Raw genomic sequence first — 18,238 nt, 5'->3', positions numbered from 1 at the left:
GCCCTCAGGGTGCAGGAGAGGAGACGGATTCTGAAAGATCTAATTAAGCAGAGCGAAATGAGAGTGCCGAGATCTGGAGCCCAGGATGGAACACAAATCAGGGGCTGTTGACAGGCGGCTGCAGGGCAATGGGAGCTGTGCAGGAAAAGGCCGCTCTCTTGGCTGTAGATAACGACCGCATCTCCTCATCTGTGGGCCTCAGTTTAACTTTCTTTATAGCTCGGGGCCAAAAGGGTATGAATCTTAATCTCATTATGTAGAACAAAAGCCCATGAGTTAAGACTTCCAGTCTTATGACACTTTAAGAGGTAATTAGTGTTTTCTTAGTAGCTGCTGGGAAACAGGTGACTCCATCAGGTGTCATTTATTTTACACATTTAGCTGAGGGGCAGTTTACACCTTTCACTAAAAAATCATTTTAGGCATTCGTATACCAAGTTGACTGTACTTATTTATTTATTTATACGACTTTACTAAACCAGGAAAAAGAAAAGAACTAATTTAGATTAAAAATCTCAATTACAAGAGTGTCTGGGCCAAAACAGGCAGCAAAACATTTGACAAAGAACGACACTAATCATCAAAGAAAAGATATCAGATGTTGAATTAGGAATGTTCTTATTTAGCATTTGATGCAAGCGGAAACTTTCAAAAATTTGGGATGATTTTGACACAAGACTGGAAAAATTGTGCTAACCATTTTGTGAAAGACAGCACTGGCAAGTTGCAAAATAACTTTTCTCCCTTTTCCTCAGTAATTCCATGCCGGAATAAGAAGTAAGAGTTCTGTATGCATAACTTTCAAGACTTGTGTTTGAACTTTTTTTTTTTTTTTTAACATTAAGGAGTTAAGTGTGCCTCCTTTTGTCAGAAAGCCTCCCCAATTTGCAGACTGTGTGGGATGTAAAGAATTCTTTCTCTGTCTGGAAATCCAGCGTTCACATGCTGTTACATCTGAGAGTAGAATGAATGTCTTCAGGACACCTGGCGCCATGTCTGCCGCTGTCTGCTCTCCTGGGCTCTTTTCTGACGGAGAACAGAAAGACCTTGGAGTACAAAGACAACAGGCTTGATTATGTGAGTACACAGGAAGGTCTCCCAACATCGCTGTGCTAATCATGTTAGCGGGCGCAGACTCGAGGCAGGACAGATGCGAGGCAAAGGGCAATGGGGTTATGTTATCCTGATTAGAGGAGGCTTCAGGGGTTTGTGAATCTGGTTTTCTACCTCTGCGTCACCTTGCAATGGAAAAAAAAACTGCCGCTGGTACTTTGCCTCTCGCTCAGGCTGTTGGCTCTTTTCTTGTAGCTCTCGGTGGCGTCTCTCTCCAGTGTTCACCAGAAGTAGTGCCTCAGCTGGCACCGATTTGTGTCTTTATATTCTACAGGGCACATTTTTTTTGCCTGTTATCAACCACCCACACACAGCAATGAGTTGTGGGAGAATACTTTCATTTTTATTCGTGTTGATTCACCCTGCTCAAAGTGGTTAAAAGCGTATTTGTTCCTTTGTGACATGTTAGCCTTGGTTTGTGTCAGGCCTCAATCCCTCTGTGGCTTCTGCACAAACCTCCAGCATTTCTGTAAAGCTACACTTAAAAAGTGTGCAAAAGACATATTCATAGTAATAAGGCTGGTGTAAAGTATTCCTTTGTATTTTTGTCCTCCTAGCAGCAAAAAAGAGAAAATGTCAGATGAATTGCATACCAAACAGTGCACACTTGTCATAATACTGTAACTCCTCTTAAATGGCCTTTAATTTTAAATGAAAATAAAGAAAATCTATTAATGTAATAAAAAAACTGATGAAAGACTGGGGTGTTATTTCTGCCTCTGGAAAAAGGAGCTCTGCAGACTGTGGTGACTGTCTGTTTGGAGGCTTTTAATTTCCAATTTAAAATGATTCAGTGCTGCAGGCGTTTTAGCAGCTTGTTAACTTTCAAAATTCATGCTTCAATGGAACAACTTGTGGATGTGTTTCTAATGCATATATGACAGGTGGTGTAGAGGGAAAACTATTTTTAAACATAAACTAAGAATTACAATGCATCTGAGGCAAAAAATAGCTTACACCTACAAGTTAAATTATACTGAGATTGGCTTCAAATCCAATCATATAATTTTAAATAACTTGTCATATTGGTATTCAGATCATGGCATCTCCTCTAATGCAGACAGAATGTATGAAAATGTTAATAAAGTTGCACTGAATGAATAACTGAAGGCTTTTTTTCTTCTTCTCTCAGGATCCTATATGTTGGTGAACTCCTCCCAGCATGCCGTGGGTCACCGTGCTCAGCTGCTGCTGCAGACGCTGAGTGAAAACGACACTCACTGCGTCCAATTCAGCTACTTCCTGTACAGTCGGGACGGCCACAGTCCAGGGGCCCTGAGGGCCTACGTGCGTGTGAACGGAGGTCCGCTTGGCAGCCCTGTGTGGAACACGTCAGGGTCTCACGCCAAACAGTGGCACCAGGTGGAGCTGGCTGTCAGCACCTTCTGGCCAAATGAGTACCAGGTATGCTTGTTACTCTGTTTGTTGATGTTTACAGTCCCTGTAAAGTGATTTTTAAAAAATCTGCATTTTAGCTTTGTTGTATGACTGGCAGGCCTCTGTGTTGTGAACCACCACGCTAAATTTCAATCATTAAATACATCTCTAGGTTTGTAAAATTAAGCTTTAAAATCCTGAAAATGGGGCAGTAATATCTGCTTTGGGATGGTGTGGGCGTGTCAGCTGAATGAGTTGAAGCCACACCCACTCACGAGAAAACCTATCCTCCTTCTTAACAGAGCAGCAGCAGCCCGGCTGTGTGGCAGAGCAGAGAGACAGAAGTTAGGTATTAAATTTACTGTTTTCTGGTTTAAATTTCTCTGTTATGACACTTTAAATGACCTGTAGGCCACCATGACTGATGGATTTTGGAAATTTATAGCATTTAACTAACTGTTAACTTTCAATGAAGGCGCAGTCATCAACTAACAGCAGATTGTCCTGAGATGAACTGCTTGGTGATTTTTTTAATATCATTGTAGTGTTAGGGGGATGGGGTAATTCCCTATTGAGACCGATGATGTCATGGGCTCATATATTTACCTTTCTCAAATAAAATCAAACCAGGAAAGAGTTGAAAAACTTTCTAATGGTCTGGATCAAAAATGTAGTCACACATAGATCTCTATGTTTTACATGTTTACAGCAACCTTATTCTAACATATCTAGAGTGTTAAGACATAAAGTTAGGATTTCAGTTTACAGGGACTTTAATGAAGGAACATTCTCGTCTGACACTGATGGGGTAAACATTTAACAGATGTTTCAGTTTCATGATGAAGATCTTCAGACCCACTGACCAGCATCCAGCAGCTGTAAAATATATCACAGTGAAGCTCTGTGAGCAATGTTCATTTTTGCCTTGAGCTGAATCTGGTGTTAATTACTTACATTTGCAATTTAATTAGCATTGATTCCCTCGTGAATGTAGCCAATGTTAGCGCTAAAGGGCCCTAACTGGTGAAGTTTCACCAACTGAGATCTGTACACAGAGTATCCAGCTATCCCCACTGTTTAGCCTAGCATGTCATTAACTCCTTACAGTTCATGGACACTGACTGGCATCCACATTGGGCGCCTGCTGTGCTGTGCCCTGTATATGGTGCATTCTTGTGAGTGTGATGGATATCCATCAATTAATCCAATTTCTTTTTTTCTGCAAACTCTGCAGAGCTGTCAGAAAGCAATTAAGTTGAGTGGTGCACATTTTGTAAAGAACTGTCAATCCCTCCAGACTTGATTAAATCCTGCTCAGCCAAGATCTGACCTTCAGCACACGAATAGTAACCCTCCTTCTTGGTGGCTATGTAGGGGGACACTTGTACTTCATTAAATGACAGTATACGGAAAATGATGTGGTTCACATGTAGCACAAACAGGCTCCCTCAAGCATCTCTTGGTTAAAGTTTTGCTGAGATGCTCAGTGCACAAAGCTACTCACAGCTCTTAAAGCTTTATGTTTAATACAGGGGAATATGAGCTGAAAGTGTATATGTAGCACTTCTGAATATATGATTTTTTACACAATGACCAAGGCAAATGGAGATGACTGTGTAACAGCTCAAGTCCCCATTTCCTCTAACATCAATTTTGAGCAGAAAAGCATTTTCTTTACAACATCATCGTAATTTAGGGTTTCCAGTGACCAAAGCATAAAAACAGCTTTTATGTCATCTGTTCTTTGTTGCTGCTCTCTAACCTCTCAGATGACTGTAAAGTTCAGCTTTTGAAGACTGCCCATCATTGTGACTTCCCACTCACTGACCAATCAAATGTTCTGATATCAGCTTTACCAACAACAATCATCTAATCTAATGCAGTCAATCTTGCTATTTTGACGGTACATTTTCAGGGTCCAGAGGTTCTGTTAATACCTGGGCATGATTCCTTCCACTGCTTTTACATTTTAATTCCCAAAATCTTCTTGGATATAGGTTTAAGGGTGTCCTCATCCCTGTGAAGGTCAATTATTTTGCAGTCAGCAGTCGAACAACCATCCATCATATCAACAATAAATACAGCATTTAAGGACATGATGAATAGACACTCACAAAGACGCAATTATCATGAAGAACAAAAATTTAAAAATGTAAATGTAAATATATGTGTAAATTCATGCAATTACATAACATACAGTACAATTTAAAACAGACTTAATGGTCTCCAGTTTGTGTTTGTGAGAAGATCTATAACAGGTTGGAGGCCATGCAAGCTCATAAAAACACAGCTGGTGGACACAAGCCCTATTTTTTCACTCTTAAACCCTTATGGGACATGGAAATTAAAACACTCTGAGCACAGTTCTGTCATATGTGACAAGAAGAGGGATGTGTTATTGAAAGTTGAACAACTTTTGAACCATAAATTATAGCTGCTTACTTGTTGTTTTCCTCTGAAAGCCCTCCGTTCTGACGTTCTATTGATGCTACGAATGCCTTCATAGCTCTTACTGAACATTTTATAGCAAGCATGGAACTTGGCTGACTTTCCAGGGTTTTTAAAGATTAAGTCCACAACAATAACTCCATTATTAAATGCCTTTTATCCATTTATAATAAATTTTTCGATCGTCCCAAAGAGATGGGAGAAGAAGTTTGTGCAAAACCCCTCAGTCATAATGGTTTACTGTGTTAAATACATAAAAATCATTGAGTTTTTATTACTGATTGGTTGTTTTCTTTTGCCTTCACAGGCCCATAACTTTTTTTTTTAATTCAAGTGACACAATTACAGCACACATATTCTTAAAGCCCAGCTTGTCCTGGAGAAAAAGGGTGTTTAGAGCTTGACTGTGCACCACAGGGTTGATGTTTTACAAGCTTTTTTTAGAAAATAAGTCCAGGAGGGACACAGTGATTAAAAAAATAGCTTAGGGCTCAGAGGGTTAGGTTTTCTACCATCCTTGTGAGAGCTAATGAGCTAATGCTAGAATGACTCAACATATTAGGTCTAAAAAATGGGAAGAGACACCTGAATACTATTGATGATTTAAAAAAGGCTACAGCTTTGTTACTTTGGAAGAGATGAATCTGATTTTGTTAGTCTGCCATCTCCATTATGTACTTTACAAAATAAGAGTGGCATCACCCTGCTATATCTTGTGATATTGTATGTTTCCATGTATGCTGATAAATCCTTGCATTCCACAAAACATTTCTTCCTCAGCTCTTTGAAAATAGCTTCAGAACAAACCCTAGTTAGTGATGCTGTGATTGGCTCCTGTTTTTTAACCTCTTTCGCTACAAATCATTATATTAAATGACCACCACCTCTCCCAAACTATGCTACTGAGTACAGCCCCACATAAACAAGCTAGCTATCTCTGCTGCTTGTAAGACTGCAGCCTAATAACTAATAATTCATGACATTTCAGGGCAATTTTACAATAGCCTTATTAAATGTTTTAAATAGCTCTTGCTCTTACGCTGAACACTGGACAATGAGGGAGCTGAAAGCGGTCGAGTGTCTTGCAAAGGACCTCTTCACTGCTGATGGCTGCAGTGAGAGCTGAGCTGTGATCTCTGAACAGACCTCCAAACACTGCTGTGTCCTAGCAATGCATCAGGACAGACAGGCCATGAACGTCATAATCACACATTTCATTCTGCTCTCTCTCTTTTCTCAGTCAAGTGTTTCGGTAGAGGTTGAATTTGCTGATGTACTTAGCAGTTTTGTTCTCACTCATGCCCTGTGCTCTCTCCCAGTGGAGTTGTGTCCTTTTTGTTTCAGTCCTGCAGATAACCCTGAAAACAGTGAGGGCTGAAAGGTGAGTCAGAATTGGGCCACCAGAGCCTCCAGTTAGAAAAGGTTTATTTCATGTGAGAAGGCTGTGTTTGAAGGAGAAGGATCTGAGTCAAATATAAAGACAGTGTGGTCTGTCATACAATGGTTTAAACCACAAATGGCCTGACTTTTTTTGTAATGTATCTGAAACACAGTGTTCACTTTTATTGGATTACGTTTACTCACCAGGGTCCTGTAGTTCAAAATAATAATAATCAGGATTTGAAATCCAATCCTGACTAGTAGGGATCAGCTAATCCATTTGACTTCTTTGTTGTTTCTTTCAAAGCAACTCTTGATTAGATCACACAGAACTTCATCCAAATTTGTCAAGATTACAAAATAAGGATTAACAGAGTGAGACTGCATATCAAAATGTAGGCCATTATCTATGTAACTGCTAAGATAACCATCATAGGCTTAGTTGAAGAGTTTTTTAAAGGGGGCACAAAAGAAAAGTCAGTGAGGGTAAACAAATGAAAACTTCTGTTTGAAAATTGAATGCGGTTGTGTCATTATAATGAACAAAATGATGAAAGTAATCAGGCCTGCTTCTTGCTATGCAGAACACGTGCTGTGCAAAGGTCCTCATCATCTTTGAGTGACATTTGCCAAAGTGTTTTTTCCCCTACTCATCTCACTTGTACCTGTATGATAAATATTACAAAGAAATTTAACTCCCAGTGGCTCCCACACAGTCTGAACGCCCAATTCATACAAATGTTTAGTACATTTATCACTTTTAGAGAAATGATTGCCATCAATTAATAAACACCCAGATTGCTCTGCACCTCCCATTCCTGTTCACTATGACTCACACTATGCTGAGAAAAGTCTCAGCACTGACTAACTGGAGATCAACCTAAAAAAAATGACTGAAAAGTTGAGCTTAGGCGGGTCTTAAAGTGATGTTTTTGGATTCTTTAAGTTGGGTTGTATGAATCACTTTGCCATGGCAGTGCGACTAGCCTGCAGAGATTTCACTATGTGTTATATATTCTATCAGGACATGCTAAGAGAAGCCAGGCTATATGGTGCCATAGACTGGTATAGCTGCTCCATATGATGTAACAATTTTATGGTTAAAATGGGAAGAGCTCGTAGCTGGTTGCCAAAGTGCATATTGCAAAATAGTGCCAAGCACCACGGCTTTCTGGGTGAAAAATAAAATGTTACAAAAACGCTTAATATAGCCTACAATTAAGCCAGCATTGGTTTTGGTCAATTTTTAACCTTTAACTTGCTGAATTACATGAAGCAGTTAAACCTGTCTATGGCACTTGCACTTCCACATTGGCTTAATTTTTCAACCACAGAGGTTGGTGCTTGGTGAAAACAGATTAAAACTTCAGTAGGGCTCTAGGTAATTTATTGAAACAAACTGAGCTGAAGTTCCAAGTCATCTGAGATCTTTTGAGTTTGTTGCCAAGGGCCTGACAAAAAAAAAAAAAAAAAAAAAAGCTCATGGGGACACTTTGTCCAGGAGCTGCCCTTCAAGTAAAAAATGATTTTGCCTAATAACCATGGCTCTTTGGGGGATTTTTTATGTTGGCAAAATATAATTTTTAAAGGTTTTGTTTTAATGTAAAGCACTCATAGGTAGCCTATCATGTACTTGGTTTAATTCCTTACTGCCATGGTTATCAAAGGTAAAATAGAAGTACATTTTGTGTCTCAACAACAGTTTTTTTATTGAAAAAAAGAAAACATTTAAAATATGGTCCATACATTTTTTAAAGGATGACCCAGAGTTTTTTAAAAACATCTCAGTTTAGACCAGATTCCACAGAGGTGGTCATATCTGGTTGTGATTCTTAAAATCAAGTTTCATTTTTACTGTAGATATCCTATCAAATTCTCTAAAATCTACAGATAATCTCCCCCAAATTCCATGACAATGATGGAAAATTCCCCCAATCAGCCAAAACATTTCCTGAAATTTTATGAAAATACCACAAAATTTTAAATCAAAGTAAAAAAATATTTTTCCTGAAATTTACATGAAAATGACTTTCTCTAACATCCAAATAAGTTCCCCTAATTACAAAGCAATTTTCCCCTGACCTCTCCAAAATATTATAACAATTCCACCAAATTTCCAAGCAAAATGCTAACAAGAAATTTCCTGAAAATCGTCCATGAAAATTTCTCAGCAAGTTCTCACAACAGTTCAGTCAAACTACTTAAACTTCAGCAGACTTTCTGAGCAAATGTCCAAATGTAATGTCCTCATACGTACACGCTAGGTCTCAGAAAAGTTAAGAATCTCATGTACAGTCCTCCTTTTTTTCCTTAATGGAAATCCTTTGAATGCTGTATTTAAAGTGTCTTTAAATCATTACATTGCCCTTAAAGCACCATATTAAACTTCTAAGTTTGAAAAACATGATAAGCGGGGGTCATGTCTTTGTATAGACTGGATTTCACTTGTAAATTATTTTGGAGTAAGAAATTGCTAATATCATTTTTTAAAAACTATTTAAATGTTAAAATGAAGAAACTTTCAATACTTTAAGACAAAGTAGTGTTTTCTGACATGTTTATGTGATTGGCAATACTTTGGCTGGGGATAGCAAATGGTTAAAACAATAGTTGAAAAGAGGTCTGGAATGAACACCTCATTTAGCGTGTTCTTAATCTAAATGTCAAAGCTAGAGTTAGTGCTCACAGGGATTCTTCATAGAAATGTTGAATTGTGTAGCCAGTATGAATGTTTTAGGCATTTTTCTGTCCTGACATCCACTTTAAGTTTAGCATTCATCTGAGATCAATATGATCCTGTTTCGTTTTGTGTGTGAAGGCTGGACCCAAAGAAAAACTAGAACTTGATTATGGGACTGACTCCACCCAACATGAAGTGACCACACATAACAGCCAGAATTGAATCTTTTTAATCACTTGTCCCAGGTATTTGCACCGCTAGAATAAAAATCTGAAATTGTAGTGTGTGCCTCTCTTCTCGTCTTTCGCTGTCATCTCACATTTTACTTTAACTCTGCTAATCTTGTGTTATTCTCAGTACAATGCGAGCAAAACAAACTGCCCCTCAAACCCCCCTCCTCAAAGTCACATATAGCCCAGCTTACATTGCTAATCCCTCTGCAGTCAAAAACCTCATCACCGTGGAATGACACAGGATCTCGCTCTGCAACACGTCGCTGCTTTCTGTTACGCAGACAAAAAAGTAAAGGGTAAAGGCGTGTAAGGCTGAATGTTTTCTTTAATGCTGTCTTTTTGCTATCTGTCCTCTATTGTTAACCAGCAGATGCCCAACAGAAACAGATACACCAACAAAAAAGATGAACAGTGGGAGGCTGCTTCAACGTGGTTTTCTTGAGATTCATTCATGACTTTCAAAGATGTTGCCTCCTCTTGTGTGGCTTGAAAAACAAAGTGTTCGGGTTATAGTTGAATTCTTTCACTTTGGATCTAAGGTGAATGACAGATGTATACAGCCTATCATTGTACAAGCAAAGGGCTTTTTGTAAGCAGAGGTGGATATTTGATACTTCTTATCATTGTCTCTTGAGTAAAATAAATCTCAGGATCATTCATTTTGAAGATGGTTTTCCTATCCGCAGGTCGTTTCTGCCTTATTAGATTTCAGGTCATATTAGAGCTCCTATTTCCTTGCCTACAGCACAGGATACAAAATGTCAGTGTAGCCTTTTGCACTGCAGAGATACAATTGTAAGAAGTAAATCTGAAGGTTGCTCGTCTCAAGAGTTGGATTCAGATCGAAATATAAACAGTTTACAGCACAAACGAAGGCTTAAAAAATGTATTTTGAAGTTAATTCAATGAGTCAAAACAAATCTGAAATTAAAGCCGAAACTTAAACACATCTCAACAACCAGATCACCATGTTTTAACTTGATCACCTTCCTGGTCATTTGAAAAATTATTAAATCAATTTTAAACAGTTTAAACAGTTGTGAGGATTTTATCATACATTAAAGACTTTTTCCCTAGATGACTTTTTTTTTCTTAAATCACAGTTTTAGGAATACTCTCCTATCAGTTTACACTTTATATTAATGTCTGTGTTGACGAGCATTACACAAACACAACTTCCCTCTATTACAGTGGGGAGATTGGGATTTGAGGCTGGATGGATTTTGGGTGGGAAGTCTAAGAGAGTAAGATCACCTTGACATGTCTCGATTGAAGATGTCGTGTGTATGTGAGTGTGAGTTGTACTTTGCCATATTTCTCCCTGCCTGTTATTGGTAGAAGTGTTTGCAGTACCAGGAGAACCTTGTTATCAAATATTAAAGATGTTATCCAGCCCTCCAAGACTGACAACTAGAGCAGAGACACGTCCCCCCTCCCCTTCTAACCATCTCTTACTTTCTTCCTTCTACTTCAGCTCCCTTCAAATATCAGAATTTCTGTTTTTCTCACCTCTGTATTACTTTGCTTTTTCACATGTTCAGGTAATATATGTGGCTAATGAGGCTTATTTATCATGTCTGTCTAATTGAGCAGAATCACACAAGAGAGGGTGGTGTGAGGTCACAGCAGTGTCAGCACCGCTGTGACATGGTGTATTTTTTATGAAAGGTTCAACAACAACCATAATAGGGAAAAGTAATGTACAATAACACATGTAAGCTACACATTAAGCGACAACATGATAAGATACAATATGATATGCTCAGATATGGCACGCTATACTATGGTATTATACAACACAATGAAACATGCAACAGACCATGATGCCATAAGATATGACATGATGCAATAACATACTGTATTGGCAGTAGCTCAGTCTGGACTTGGGCTGGGAATCAGAGGGTCGCCAGTTCAAGTCCTGGTCAGACCATATCTAGACTTTGGCCTGGTAGCTGGAGAGGTGCCAGGTCACTTCCTGAGAACTGTCGAAGTGCCCTTAGCAAGGCACTAAACCCCCACAACAGCGCTCCAATGAAAGCAGCAAAGCCATCACTCTGACGTGTGTGTAGCATCTATAACAATAGAGTGTAAACTGTGAATTTCCCTTCAGGGGGCAAATAAAATATGACTTAACTTAACACAGTTGGACACGCTACAGTACAACACAACATGATACGACATGTTATTACACAACAAGAAAGGATACATGATACAATACTAGAAAAGCACTCGGAGAGCCCAGACCTCCGCCATTAGCGCCATCTCCCAATAGTAAAGAATCCTTTAAAAAATTCCTGGATCCAGACAGTGATCCGGATCACTCCCAAAATATAATCAGTTCTTCCTTATGCCATTTCTGACATTTCCTGAAAATTTCATGAAAATCCGTCCATAACTTTTTGAGTTATGTTGCTAACAAACAAACAAACTACCTAACAAACAAACCCTGCCGACCACATAAACTTCTTGGCGGAGGTAATTACACAACATAACACATGGTATGATACTGCATGACACAACATGATAAGACACAATGAAACATGACATGATAACAATATGACACTAGACAACAGGATAGGACAAAATACAACATGATACAATGCATGATACAATACGAAAGGATTCAGCACAATACAACAGAGCACAACAGGACAGGACATGATAGTACATGACACAGTATGATATGACACAACACAACATGATATGATACAATATGATACAACACAATATAATACGGCATGATAGGAGAGTCCCAGTGTGATATGACTCAACACCACCTGTCACAGTGTGATCGGTGTTGGTTGTAGGATGGAACAAAATAACTCGTTACTATAATCACATTACACTGGTCTGTAACACAGCAGTGTAACATGTTGCTGTTGCTAACTTTGTGTTACAATTGCTGTAAATTAATAATCTAGTTACTTGCATTACTGTAAATCAACTATGTGTAAAACGAGCATGATGAAAACAAATCAAGCACCCCTTGTAATTCACACTCACAAAAAACTTGCTGATTCAGGTGACAGACACTTTTGCTTGAGTCCATGGTTTCCTTCAGACATGATGTTTAGAATTGAGGCCAGACCGTACAATGTTGGTTTCATCAGACCAGAGAATCTTGTCTCCCACAGTCTGAGAGTCCTTAAGGTGCTTTTTTTTCTTTTACAAGCAGGCTTTCGTGTGTTTTGCACTGAGGAGAGGCTTCCCTCTAGCCACTCTGCCATAAAGTCCAGATCAGTCAAGGGCTACAGTGATGGTTGCCCTTCTTGAACTTTCTCCCATCTCCACACAGGATCTCTGGAGCTGTGTCAGAGTGACCATCAGGTGCTTGGTCACCTCTTTTACTAAGGCCCTTCTCTTCTTTCCCATTAAAGACGAACTATATTTGATGCTAGAAGACAAATGTTGTTTATTCATTACATTCTCCTCACTCGTGGCCTCAGTCTGACCTTTTCACCCAGACTCACTGAATGATGACTTCCCCCATGAGACCATCTTGTTTACTTATTAGACTCATTTTGTTGAAAAGAGAACGAACAAATTGGAAAGCTGCTGGCACATCAAAGATTTGTAAATGAGAATAATCATGTTTCGGCTTTGTCTGATATTATCACAGCCTGCTGAGAGTCCTGCGAGCTCAGCCTGTGGCTATGAGGAAAAAAATCTTCAGAGAAAAAAACAGCTATATGGCTAACACTTGCACTGTATTTTCAGACCTAGACTGTTATCCTCTGACATTTTTCACCTGAGCAGATTTACTTCAGTATGTGACCTTTTGTCTGTGAATACGTATGGAGTTATTTATCTCTGACTGCGTGTAATGGTGAGTGAAAGCCCTCTGTGCCTAATGGTGTCTCCCGCCTGGAGAGGAGAAGCTTGGAGCCGCTTTATGGAGCCAGATAAATCGTCTCTTGATTTGTATACATTACAATTGCCTCTAAAAGCCAATTTTACAGGGTAATGTAATATGTTCTCCTAATGTGCATTTTATATCAGTCATAAATCACTGCACGTCACACTTTTTTTTCCTTCAGGAGATGATTCCTACATTTTAATCTCATTCAAGTAAAGTATCCATTCATTAGAATAAAGTTTGGGAAGACAGAAAGTTTCATTGGGAAAGTGGCTTTCAATAAAATTCAGGGAAGGTTGTTTATTGAAATAAATGCTCTGAACGTCTCCCTCTTAATAACCTCCTACCCTAATGGCTAAGAAGACTGCGGATTAACCAGTAATCAATCTCTTATTGAGTGCCTTGGAGCACCACAGAGTAATAACACCTTCAACTTGGCTCACAAAGACAATTTTTTTCCTCTTCCCCGTATACCATTAAGCCTAATCAGCCTTCTGGCTAATTTTGACTTTAGCTAACCGAATTGCTAGTGTGTCCTAACACTGCTAATTTAGGTTTACATATTAGCGAAACATTGCTGTTAATACTGCAGTAAATATTATATGATTATCCAGGTGAGAAGTAAGAAAAAAAACAGACACAGAAAGGAGAAGATGGATGAACAAAATTGGAACAGGCTTCAAAGAAAATAGACCAGCTAAAATAGGGCAGAGAGTGGGAATGATGAAAACAGGAAATGTTAATATAACTTTTTAGAAATAAAATCTGTGGCATCTCCCTGCACTGGTTCCAGCAGTGTCTGGAAACAAACAGGAAAATTGACTGTGGCAGAAGGAGATTAGCCTCAGTGTTTTTCAGGAGGAGAGCAGCCGGCTTCTTTTAGAGCAGGGTCACCCTCCAATACTGAGACCCAGCAGCCTTCACTTTCCTCTGGCTCTCCCTTTTGAACTTCTTTCTCTACTTCTGCCTCCTCCTAGCCTTCCCTCTCTCCTCTCTTGGCCCACCTGGCTTTCTGCGTGTCGTTCTGTCAGGAGTTTTTTAGCTGACCCCAATCTCCCCACATCCCATCATGAAGTGTAGACGTACATGCCTTTAGGGTGGTGCATGGCCGGGGTGGTTGTCACACCAATTGTTGCTGTAATCACTCGTCTTCCTTGGACTATCTCTGTCCTGCTGACTGGTTCCTGGTCCAGAGGTCATGAGCTGTTGTTATAGCTCTTACATTAGCTGTGATAACACAAGTGAGGTGTAGTAGGGAGGATTATCTTAATGTCCTACTGATCTGGGTTCAAAACCTTTTTTTTTTGGTATGAAATGTGTCATGGAAGTGGTTTCAGTAAAAAAAACAAAAAACAAAAAACAAAATCAGACCTAATGTTGTAATATAATGCAGACAATTATTCATGTATTACTGATGCATTTAAGAAGGATCCTTTTTTTATCTTGAATGTCAGATTTTGGAGCTGGGAATGATGTCGCTTCTGTGTTGAAAGCTAATTTGCACTTATTGCCGTTATCTATATTTACCAATGTGGCTTTCCTGGGATCTCTCTGCCCTTCTAGGGGCAACTGTGAATGATTAGGTAGAGTCAGTCATCCCTCAGTCTGTGGTGTCAAAAAGCTTTGAGTGGCCAGACGACTGTAAAAGCACGATACAGGCTCAAGTCCATTTAAAATACCATTGTAACTTTTCCACAAGCCTATATGAAAGCCTCAAGCAAGATCACATTCCTGCCTTTCCTGTGCCTTCAACGAAAGCCTGATGCAGGTAGAGAAGCAGCAGAAAACTCAGAGTAGAGCAGGAATTTATCACAACAGCATTGATTAAGTCAGAAGCAGAATAAAGGAGGAGCCTGGGTGGAGGAGGGTTGCAAAAGGTGGCTTGGACAGGGAGCAGTAAAGCATAGCCTGGCTAGAGTGTAAATAAGTGCAGCATGAGAGTAATTAGTCAATAGTATGCTCAGAGTGAATCAACTTGCTGTCAGCTTATGTGAGCTTGCGTGTGATCAGCTGATCCCAACTGTAAGGCAGTGCTTGACTCCATAGCCTGCCTGAACTGAACTCTATTTATGGGCCGTAACACAATTTAAACCTGACACTTCTAATACATATCAAATAATTATGATGAAAGTTTTCAACTACATTGTTGAGTTGGTTTAATGACAGATAACTGCACAGATTGGACCTTTTTATAGCAAAACCTGTTAGAGTGGAGCATAGACAGCTTCTCCCCCTCATTATGTCTAAAAGATTGATTTAAAAACCAGTGGCATGGAGTTAAGAAGTTGAACCACTTGGAGTGTCATTTTGAGATTTCTTAATCTAGGAAACATGACTGGCAGCCTGGGTAGCAAGTCTCTAGTCATAGTTTGTGTTTAGAGTCTGCACAAGGGAACAAGAAAAAGAGACAAAACTTAAAAATTGAGGGTGAATATAATACACTGCTGTGTTTGACAGGACTTCTTTGACTCCTCTCTAACCTGGAGAAGCCTGGGTCCAAGGGGACGGTGAGGATCCTTGCTTGACCCAGTTCTCAAAAAAATGCATGCCATGTTGGGTACATTGGGCTAATCTCAGGCTCAGGCAGTAATGTAACCTCTAGGTCAGGCTTCATCCAATACTTTCTACAGTCTATAAGTCTGACTCCAGCCTTCATATCAGTGCGAGCTGTAACTGGACACTACAAAGCATGATTAAAAGGGTAGTAAAGAACATACAAAATAATATGGAGCTTCACTGCATGTGATGATGGCATCAGTTGAGGGATATACATGTCTACACTCCTGTCCGCTCACTCCCAATGGATATTTCCAGCTCTTGTTCTATACTGCTTAAACTGACATCTAACTAAAGGTCTGGCAGGACAATTTCCTTGTATAATTATGTACATTTGCTGCGCATCCTGAAAGTTTCATGAAGTTTTCAGGGGTTTGTATATGTGTGAATATGCCATTGCTGTAATTTAGATGTAGGAGTAATGAACTTGAAGCTTTTTAACTCTACCTTTTTAAGATTTCCAACCTAACCTCAAACTGCAGGTAAACACAGACACATTTAAAGTATGATACAAGGTAGCCGATTTGTGTTTATGTGAGCGTGTGGCATCCTCAGTAACTCTCAAGACCCATAGATGGGAGCCCTGCTGTAATCATTTGGTCAGAGGATTATGAGAAACAATAACTCAAAGCTGGCCTTCGATCAAACGTGCCGATGGAGGACTGTCCTTGCTGCTGCAAAAACAAACATCACCCCTGTGTCTCATAACTCTCTCACCACTCCTGAGGATGGTGATTTGATATTGATTAGGTTTCATGAGAACCCGCTGCTCATCCAGCTTATTGTCTACAGGACGCTATATGGAGCTTTGTCCTCCCCTGAGTCTCGTGGCCCTGTACAAGCTGTGTTATCTGCTCTTATGGCTTCATGGCAGCGTGCGCCCTGAATGTAGAATAGAGCTCATGACTCAGGCACCACATTGTGTGCCTCCTGATAAAGCTATTATTTCTCCCAGCCCTGCAGATTCCAACAAATGTATCCATCTCTCTATTTTTATGCTTCTGTCTTTCCCAATTTATCTCATTGTCTGGGTTTTTGTTTTGGGTCAACAGATGTGCAACAGTGTGGCGATGGAGTTGTTTGTAATTAATGTGTCTGTCACTGAGAGCGGACAAGAGCAATAGAAATCACGCAGCTCTTCATGTTCTTTAGAAAATTGCTGTTATGCTGGAGCTTGGAGAGCTGTAGGTTAGCCACAAGTGTCTGTTGTACCTGCCCTGATTGTTGAATTAAATCTCATTATTATGTGTTCGTTCTTTGCAGGTGCTGATTGAGGCGACAGTTTCCAGGGAGCGACGCGGCTACATCGCCTTAGACGACATCATGGTGCTCAACTATCCCTGCTGTAAGTGCCACTTCTGGCAATGAATTGCCATTACAGGAGGTGCTGGAGGACAAAAAGGGTTTAGTGGTTTGGGTGAGAAATGTATTTCATAGCAGCATGAAAGATAAGAAGGATAGGAAGAGAAATAGCTGATCAAGCCTTTATCCTGGGGCATCCTACAACAAGAGCGCTGCTATTAAAAACCTGTGACACCTAATGCCAACACTTCTTTCCACCTGAAAACACACCTGCCATCTGGCCTCAGGCTCATTTGACAGCTAAATGTATTAGTTAATTTGTTAAATCTCTGAGTTCTGTCTTGACATACTTCTACACTTTAACAGTCTTTGGATTGATTTGAAGTGTGGTGTAGTTTTTGTCCTTTCTCACTTTGGTACATGTTTTTTTTTTCTGAACAAGTGCTACATTTCAAAGTGCTATGTAAATGCCTTCTGTATGTGTTTTTGTAAGCGATGGCTGCCTGCAGCAGGGGCTTTTTGTGTCAGCAGTGTAAAAGTGAGAGGAGCAGTTCGGTGTGTTGTCAGCCCCTGAGGACCCTGTGTAAAACATATTCAGTAAGGCCCCTGAGCTTAATACTTGGACAAACTCTCCCTGTGACACTTCAGCTCCCTGTATGACCCACTGCTGAACATAACAGCTACTAGCACATTAAATAGCCATGTTAACACTACTTTTAGTGACTCATCCAGCTTGGAACACTCTTTTATCTCGAGGGGATTTAGTTTTATCTCTTTGTCAGTACCCCCCAACCGCAATCACTTATTTAAAACAGCCACCGTCTGACGTCATGCTTGTGCTTCAGGCTCACAAGCTAAAATGCTACTTTTAATGTCCTATGGCTGTGTGTAGCCAAGTTTTGTCATTGTTGAGTACATAAATATGCTGTAACCTTCTTATCAAATCAAATCATGGTAAAACCTAGACAGACATTTGGCTGTATTTCAAAGAAAAGCTTTACAGTAGCTAACATTAACAGCTAACATTAGCATTCAGCCACTGCTTTAGTCTTACATCAGTGAATTGAAGCTATATATATAATATATACATATATACATAATTTTGTGAGAAAGTGATTTTCGAACTTTATACTTGTCATAAATGTGTGTCAAATTGTCTTGTGAGCTTTAAATTAATTGAAAAAAAGTTGTTAAACTGGATGCAATAACCTTTGAGAGACAAGCCTGGGTTTTAGGTTGGTGTACTTTACAGCCAATAGTTTGTTTTATTTGAATTGAGAAATCTAAAATGAA

At 39.5% G+C, this 18,238-nt stretch overlaps 1 protein-coding gene across 2 annotated transcripts in view; it reads left to right on the top strand.

The window, feature by feature from the left end:
• ptprub (protein tyrosine phosphatase receptor type Ub) overlaps nt 1-18,238 on the top strand; it is a 292,943-nt gene that overhangs the window by 146,694 nt on the left and 128,011 nt on the right. For both annotated transcript variants that reach the window (XM_041793097.1, XM_041793096.1), the window contains exons 3-4: nt 2,246-2,517; nt 16,907-16,988. In XM_041793097.1, the coding sequence (XP_041649031.1) occupies nt 2,246-2,517; nt 16,907-16,988 (354 nt within the window). The remainder of the gene's footprint in view (nt 1-2,245; nt 2,518-16,906; nt 16,989-18,238) is intronic.

The sequence above is a fragment of the Cheilinus undulatus genome, linkage group 8 (assembly GCF_018320785.1).
Source record: "Cheilinus undulatus linkage group 8, ASM1832078v1, whole genome shotgun sequence".
Taxonomy (NCBI): Eukaryota; Metazoa; Chordata; class Actinopteri; order Labriformes; family Labridae; genus Cheilinus; species Cheilinus undulatus.
The sequence above is the reverse complement of the archived record's forward strand: the minus strand, read 5'-3'. Positions and strand labels throughout refer to the sequence as shown.